The sequence below is a fragment of the Aptenodytes forsteri genome, unplaced genomic scaffold (genome assembly GCF_000699145.1).
Source record: "Aptenodytes forsteri isolate BGI_AS27 unplaced genomic scaffold, ASM69914v1 Scaffold176, whole genome shotgun sequence".
Classification (NCBI taxonomy): Eukaryota; Metazoa; Chordata; class Aves; order Sphenisciformes; family Spheniscidae; genus Aptenodytes; species Aptenodytes forsteri.
This window is the reverse complement of record NW_008794853.1, coordinates 886442-894927: the sequence shown is the minus strand read 5'-3', so window position 1 is coordinate 894927 and position 8486 is coordinate 886442. Positions and strand designations below refer to the sequence as shown.

The 8486-nt window shown below is 37.4% G+C and overlaps 1 protein-coding gene across 1 annotated transcript in view; it reads left to right on the top strand.

The window, feature by feature from the left end:
• Positions 1 to 2929: 2929 nt before the first annotated feature.
• TMEM267 (transmembrane protein 267) overlaps positions 2930 to 8486 on the top strand; it is a 15329-nt gene continuing 9772 nt past the window's right edge. Inside the window, exons 1-2 of the mRNA XM_009274542.2 lie at positions 2930 to 3042; positions 5052 to 5439. Of these exons, the coding sequence (XP_009272817.1) occupies positions 5116 to 5439 (324 nt within the window). The 5' untranslated portion in view covers positions 2930 to 3042; positions 5052 to 5115. The remainder of the gene's footprint in view (positions 3043 to 5051; positions 5440 to 8486) is intronic.

Here is an 8486-nt window from a genome sequence, read left to right as displayed (position 1 = left end):
TGGCTCCGGGCTGCCTGCCGCGGTGTTGGGGTTTCGGGGGTCCGTTGGTGAGGGGACCCTGGGGCGTTTACAATGCAATGGGTTTTACTGAGAAGAAGCTAAAGCGGGGGAAGACTGTGGTAGCAGTCTGACAGGAGCCAGCGTCAAATTCCTGTTTTATTAATATAGGTACCCATATGTCGTGTCAGGTCTTAACATAAACGGTGGTGTGGTGCTTTACCTAAAGCCAAGCATGTCACTTACATGTGAGGCTCCCTAACACTCTTGGCTCTGTTTTTGCGGTAAGGATGACAGTACATTTTTGTTTCTTAATGACTGAGGAGATGGCTGATAAGGGGTTTGGTGCTGGGTGTTGCGACAAAGCATACCCTTTCCTCAAGACATAAAAATTGTTGCTGATCTCTGTAGTTTTACATGTCTGTCTGCCGCATGCCTGTTCTTCCTTCGTCTCTCTCTTTAGTTACACATATTGATTGTATTTTAATCTTAAATTGGATTAGCTGTTTATGATCCGAATGCTGTTGTAGTTAATGATGGTAATACATAAACTGCTCATGCTTTTTTCTTCCCCCTTTTTTTTTGTCTAGGATGACAAATGATTTTTTCTTCCACTGGATAGTACTGTGGTCTGTTTCTAGTTACTAAATACTTTTAGGATAATTCTTTCAACTCTTTCTTTTAGGTGCATCTCAGTTCCAAAGTACTCATTAAGGAGAAGGTCTACATTTTGGTGTCTTGGTATCTCTTTTCAAACACTTTAATTTATGGTCCCTGAAATAAACAATTTAATTAAATGCTGATTTTATGGGGGTTTTGTTTGGGTGGGTGGTTTTCTTAATTTCTTTGTGGGTCTAATTCAGTTTGTTCCTCAGTATCTTGGTAAAATCCTACAGATTTCTTGCATGCTTTTGCTTCTTTCCTCTTCAGCCTCCTTCCACCCTCCAGCCCCAATAATGCATTATAATTATCTGACCCAAAAATATTTGCATTATCAGTTCTTCACAGATTGTTTTAGGCTTGGATCTGCTTTTCCATGAGATAATACATTAAAGGTTTGAGCTCGTGTCTTAAATGGTAATTGTACTTTATGGAGCTTTTCATATAAATTAACATCCAATCTCAAATAATGTTTTTTTAGGAGACTATAGAATTGTAACCGACTACTGCGATCTTTTGACTTCTTGCATAAAGTGCATAATTCTGCTATTTTTATGCATTAAATTCCTGTATGTATTCATGTACCTGATAACTTCTTGCAAAATTAGGGCAAAAATTTTGGAGAGCAATATTTCTAAATGATAATTTTAGCCATTGGATTTTTGTTTTGCTCTTACACCGTGAGTTGAAAGGCCTCTTAGTGTCAACTGTTTCCCCAAATGCATATTTACAGCTTTGGTCTTCTTGGGTCAGTAACTTACAATGTTAACTGTGCGTTTGTTAAAATGATTTTTATAATTTCCTTAAATGAAATTAAGTATATCAGCAAAATTGCATTTTCTGGGTATAGGAGGAGAATATGCATAATGCTTTATCTGATATAAAAATGTCATGAGAAATCATAACTCTAAGCAGTGTTACTCTATCAGCTGTGTGCATGTGTTTTATGTAAACCCAACCTAAATCTTTCCTTCAATATGTTAACTGTACTGACCACCCATAGGTTTCTAAGCATTCTTCTGTAATACGTTTCCCACTGTTCTGTTTTAACAAGAATGTAAGTTCCACAACTATGCTTTCTGAGATTTATAGGATAGAAAAACCTATGATACTTTATTGTGATATTTTGTAAACGGTCTGAAAATCATTATTTTTCAGACAAAACAAATACAGTTTCTAGTTTTATATTAAAAATTGTAATTTCAGAGATTATTTTGGTTGAACAGAGTTTTGCTTTTTCTAGTCTGATTTCAGTCTTGATCTGCAGAATGTTTATACTTATGCCGTTGTACCTGGGAATGTGACTTGGTTTTTACATACAGAGCAGTCATTTTTGTCTATAAAAGATGGCAGAGACAGACTGTTCAAAAAGAGCTGTTATGCCACAGACATAGCTCTTGACTAAGGGTAATCTGAAGCCATATTTTTGCTTTCTGTTCCTCATTCTGGCTCAGAGACACCCATTCACATACTGTCCTTGTTTTCCAGTTGGCATTGCTACCTTTATTTCACTCATAATACGTAATTCTCAAATCATACTCATTTTGGATTTTTTTTTAAGTCTGTAGTGATATTTTTCCTCTATACTTTCACATGTTAAATACGTAATTCTCAAATCATACTCATTTTGGATTTTTTTTAAGTCTGTAGTGATATTTTTCCTCTATACTTTATGCACATGTTAATAATACCCATAGCAAAGCAGTGTAAGCCTACCACAGAACTGACACAAACCTCTGTTGCTATTTGAATTTATAGGTCTCTGTTTATCTATTCCAAGGTCACTAATTGATGGAATGAAATTAAAAAGAGATCCCCGAATGTGACTTTTAAATGTTCATTAGGTAGGAATCTCTCAGACACACAGTTCTTTCAGGCACACATCTGTTAAAATAGATGTCTATATATTCTGAAATGCAATTACTTAAAACAGAAGCTTAAAACTGGAAGTGCCCTTTTCTGACTTTACGACGTTGGGTTTTATTATCTTTTAATTATTGTCTTGTTCCATCTTTATTGGTGCCCTTCTCTTGTTTTATGGTCTTTTTTTCCTGCTTTCTTTAACAGAGCTTCTAAGCCCTAGCTGAAGTTGCTTCTAGCTCCGTTCAGGAATTCATTGAAAAGATGTTGCTTCTTTCTGTATTTTTTACTATTGTTCAGTTTTCATATGTGTTTTGTAGAGAGTTTGAAGAGCTTTGTGTAGTATCGGTGCTTACTGCTGCCTGGTTCAATTTATTTAGGATAGAACAAATGGTGTTTGGTCTTTCCTGCATTGGACTGGGCAGACTGCATTCAGAAAGCACGGAGGCTCAACACTGAGGCATAGACCATGTTTCCTACTGGAATAAGGCAACTGCAATGGAAAAAATATGTCCTAGTCCTAGGGTAAGTTTGATTCTGAATACTGTTGTGCTTTTTAAAGGTACGTTGCTACATCAGCTCTTCCCAGATTGGATTCTTACACAGATTTTATGGTAATTTTAAATAAAATCCAATCTGACATGATGGTTATATAGAAGAAACGTTTGTGAGGAAATCATAGTTTGTTCCTTAAAATGCAATTTATTCAGAAATGTATTGTATATTGTAAAGTCACACACCAGAAAATGGCAGTTCCGGAGTTTCAGGAGATACTTTGTGTCTACATGTTCATTCAGAAGAGGCACAGTCATGGTTAACAGACTCCAAACTTGACCCACTTTTTTTCATCTGTGTGCAAAGTCCATGTATTATTCATACTTTCTTCTCTTTTTTTTTTTTTACCTTTTCCGAATAAATGCTTCAGTGGGCTTTTTTTCTGTAAAGGTCAATGCCAGTAGTCATGTCTTGTGGATAATTCTACAATAAACAGGCATGTAAATAAGCTAGAAGAAACATTTTATATTTTCTGGGGTTTATAATCAATAATGTGTTTAAAATAATAAACTATTATGTGTCGACATTATTAGAAGTATTTGTTTTTAAAGGAAGTCTAATATACTCATAAAAAGCCCATTTAGAATAAAAATTTACCTGATAGAACTGTAAGAAGAAGGATTATCAAGATTTAATGTATTACAGAGAAATAGCAACCTCTTGGGAAGAATCCATTTTTCGATAGGGTGTAGGCTTTGAAACTGTGGTCTATCTCCATGGTTCCCCAAAAAGACAGAAGAGCATAACAGTTGGGACAGTTAGAATTGATACTGTCCTTCAAAGACCGCTTTTCAGTGTGTTTAACGAAACAAAGCTAGGGAATACATCATTTATATGAGGATTTTTGTTTCAAAAGTGTTCTTTTTAATGTTATGATGGAAATGAGTACCTCTTTGTAATTTGGGTGTCCTATAATTGCTTCTTGGGAGTAGGGTGGGGGTGTCTTTAAGATCTTGAATTATTTTTGGATTTTTTTTTTTTTTGAGGTGTCAAGCAGTTATTTAAGGACAATAATTATTCCCAAGAAATCACCTTGTACAAGAGGGTTTCATAACAATTACATAACATAAATAGTTTTTAAGGACTTTTAAGTGATTATTAATGCTAATAACAGTGCCTTTATTTTCAAATTACAACGGTCAACTTTTGAAAAGTAAAATGACTGGGATTAGTTAATTTTCTTTTTTTCTGCAAAAAGAGCTGTTATGAAGGTAATGTGGCAGGCAATAGACAAGTCTTAAAAGTAACAGAGTTTGCTGCTGGTGCACATACTGAGGAAAAGCATATGTAGTTTTGCTCTGTAAGGAGTTAGTTTTGGTTACTTCTGATTGACTGAATGGTTGTTGTCTTTGTGTTTATGACAAATAGTGAAGATGTTTTAGTGGTTCTGGTTTTCTTAATGCTTATTCTACGTGTCAGTCTCCAAACTAAACAAGGAGTTGCTCAGAGAGGGGTACCAGGGTGATAACATGTATGTTTACAAAGTATGTAAATGAAAATAGTGTTTTGGATTATAGATTAGAAACTCAGTTTTAACAGTTGTTGCATAGAGACATTTGGGATTTTTGAGTGTCAGTGAGAATCCTCCAAATTGAATCTTTTTTTTGTTGTCACAGTGTAAAGGATTTAATTTGATGAATATCATGTCTTTAAGACCAGGAGGAATCTTGAAACATATTCAATGTATTACCATAGACATGTTTCAAATTACTCCGTAAAACTTAAGATTTCAGAAAGTGGAGTTAGAGCTTTCCATGTTACAAACGTGCTTGTTCTAATTAAAACAGGACAAGTGTTTTAATTCAGAGCTGTAGTGTTCAAGTCAACAAATTAACTGAAATCAAAGATTCCCTAGGAATATTAAATGCAAGCGTTGAAATTGGTTTTTTTTATTCTAAGTTGTAGCTGTGATAACAAATGCTTTGTGCTAATGGATTTTTTTCTTTAATAGTTTTCTTTTTGTTCTCTGACATTTACAGAACAACTGATGATACAAAGGACAATGCACAGTGTATATCCTGATGACATTTTGTGTGCTGTGACATGGTTTTTGCTATGGCATCTGAGACTGAAAAGGCCCATGCTCTTCTCCAAACTTTCAGCACAGCTTCAGTTATTTCTAGTCTAGGTTTGGGGATATTCTGCTTTGTAGCAGACAGACTTCTGCAGTTTTCTTTCATTCAGCAAAATGACTGGCTCCGAGCCTTCTCTGATAATGCAGTGCATGGTATACTAGGAATGTGGTCCTGGGCAATAGTGATTGGACTCAGGAAGAAAAGTGACTTCACTGAGGTCACTCTGGCTGGCTTCCTCGCCTCTGTCATTGATGTGGACCACTTCTTTCTTGCTGGCTCCCTGTCATTAAAGGTAAGTCAACAGATCAGTAATTGTTTGGATTCGTTCTTCATCACTGTTTACTTTTTTGTTCTTCTACCATACCCGAAACAAAAAAGTTCCAATGATACTTTAATTAGATACATTTTTAATAGATATATGGGAATTATATTTGTATGCAGTTGTTACAATTTTAAAAGTCCTAAAAATATTTTACATCTGCTGGTAAGTTCTGCTCCTTACAAGGCGCTGAAAAAGGCATTCTGAAAGCCTGTGTACATGATATCCTATCTGTATCGTATAGTTGCTTTGTTATCCAAGTTAAACAGTTAAGTGTGGCCATGCATGCTTTGTGTATAAAGTGGATTATTCCATTTCTGTTTACAATAAGGGGTAGAAATATCTGGAAAGTAGATAATCCAGCTGCTCTTTGATTTCATTCAGTCTTACTGAGAAGTAGTACATTTGGTTTTAGCCAGCTCTAAATATTTCTCCCACAAACAAGCTATATATGAGCTGTCACCTTTAAAAAGGCAGTCTGAGTTTGCCCTTAAATATAGTTGGTTGTAAAAAAAAAAAAAAAAAAAAAAAAAAAAAATTAAAGCAAGTGTCAAACTTGTTAAGACAAGTAAAAAGGTGAATTGGCGCCCGTTAAGGAATATATGGGATCAAATCATCCATTTGCAGAACTGCTTGTTAGGACAGAGTTTCTCACTATGATTGGTACTACCAGATTATGGCATTCCTTTTCAGTGGTCCTCCAGTGTTTGAAGTGTGTCCTGTTCCTGCTTCCCCATTCACACACGTACATATAACCCTGTCTTCTTGCCTGCTCCGAACATATATACCTAGCTTTCCCTGACCACAGAAATCTCTTCTGTACACTCTGCAAAACATTTGCACTGCTCCGGCTGTGCCAGCCCCAGCTCTCTTAACACTGCCCTCCAGATCTCGTACCTCAGGCAGACACTCCTTCCCCCCAGCTAGCTCCTGGTCCCCATAGCTAAAGCCCTGCCACTCTGCTTGTTATCAGGAATTTGCTCTGCTCAGCAACACAAGTCCTCACAGTTTGATTATGCTGGTGTTGCTAGCGTACGTATACATACATGCTACTTACTCTCCCCTCCCCAAAAATTTACATCCCCACCTACAGATGGACCTGCACAGGAGAAGGGGAAGATACTGACCTTTATCCATTCAACCAGAGCGTAACTTTGTTGTTTGACCATCTTGCCTTCTTTCTTCTCCAGTTTGCTCATAATAATGTTACACTCTTCATATGGATGACAGAGGAAATAGCTCCAAGAAAGCGGAGGAAGGAAGGAGGTGGAAGGAAAATTGCTGTTCTTTGTAATCCTTTAGTTAAAGAAAAACAATGCAAAGTGGTTTACCAATTTTTTCAAAATACGTAGGAGACAGCTAAATGCAAGAAGCATTATTGCTTATAGTTGAGATGTAAAAATCAGACTTCTGATGGGAAAATAGTTTTTGTTTACATACAATATCACAATTTGTTGTAGAGAAAAGACGTTTTCCTGTTTGTGCATTTGGTCAGTTTTCCCCTTATATTTGTCCTCAACAAAGACAGCATTTTCACAGAATCACAGAGGGTTGTAGTTGGAAGGGTCTTCTGGAGGTCATCTTTTCCAGCCCCCCTGCTGAAGCAGGCTCACCTGGAACCGGTTGCTCAGGACCGTGTCCAGACATCTTTTGAGTATCTCCGAGGATGCAGACTCCACTACCTCTCTGGGCAACCTGTTGCCATGCGCAGTCACCGTCACAGTGAAAACGTGTTTCCTTACATTCAGGAGGAACCACTGGATCTTTCCACTGGGCACCACTGGAAAGAGCCTGGCTCTATTCTCTTTACACCCTCCCTTCAGATATTTGTACACCTTGATGACATCCCCCCGAGCCTTCTCTTTTCCAGGCTGCACAGTCCCAACTCATCCTTTCCTCATGCAAGATGCTCCAGTCCCTTCATGATCTTACTGGCCCTTCTCTGGACTCTATCTCCAGTAGCTCCATGTCACTGTCTTACTGGGGAGCCCAGAACAGGACTCAGCACTCCAGAGGTGGCCTCACGAGTGCTGAGGAGAAAGGGAAAGATCACCTTCCTTGACCCGGTGGCAGCACTCCTCCTGATGCAGCCCAGGATACCACTGGCCGCCTTTGCCACAAGGTCACGTTGCTGGCTCATAGTCAACTTGCTGTCCACCAGGACCCCCAGGTCATTTCCTCAAAACTGCTTTCCAGCCAGTCAGCCTCCAGCGTGTACTGTTGCCTGGGGTTGTTCCTCCCTAGGTAGTTCCTAGTTCTTCCCTTTTCTGTACTTTTTGCATACGGAAATACTCTAAAATTATAAAACTATATAAAGAAAAGGAAAGTTAGTTTCGTTGATTACTGGGTCCTATAATATTAACATTTTAGTATCACATTTAAATCTGTAATTATTCTAATGTATATTTTCTTATTTTAAAATCACTAAATGCAAGTAATGAATGGCTAGTTATTAGAAAGTATTGTTAAAAACTTATTGCTACTTTTCCTTGCATTTGAGATTATCACCAGAATTTTTTCTTAATTATGACCACTAGATGACACTCTTCACTAATGTCTGTTTAGAAAGTTGAGTATTGTATTGTATCATAGAATTGGGAGGTGACCTATCTGGTTACTGCCTTCAGTGAGGCAAGGTTAAGTATGCTTGCACTTTCCACGATGGAGAATGTTTGTGTAGCCTATCCCTAGTATCCCAAACAAATTATTGCAGTTTCATTACTTAATTTGTTCCTGTGTTGGTTTAGTTCCCAAGCAGCTAGAAATTGTTTTTCTAATATCCAGCCTAAAGTATTGCTGTTGACAGTTAGATCTTGTTTTCTTATTCTTTAAGGCCTCTCTGCAAAAGACCGCTGATTGCTGTGCTCTCCCCAAAAATGTTTTTCAGATCAAAAATACAGGATGTTGCAGGTAGAAGAATAACCTGAAATTTTAGCTAAATTTTAGCTAAAATTTTAGCTGTCCAGGTCTCTGGCTGCAGGGAGTGCCTGAGCCTGTCAGCTGTACCGGAGGGCAGCAGA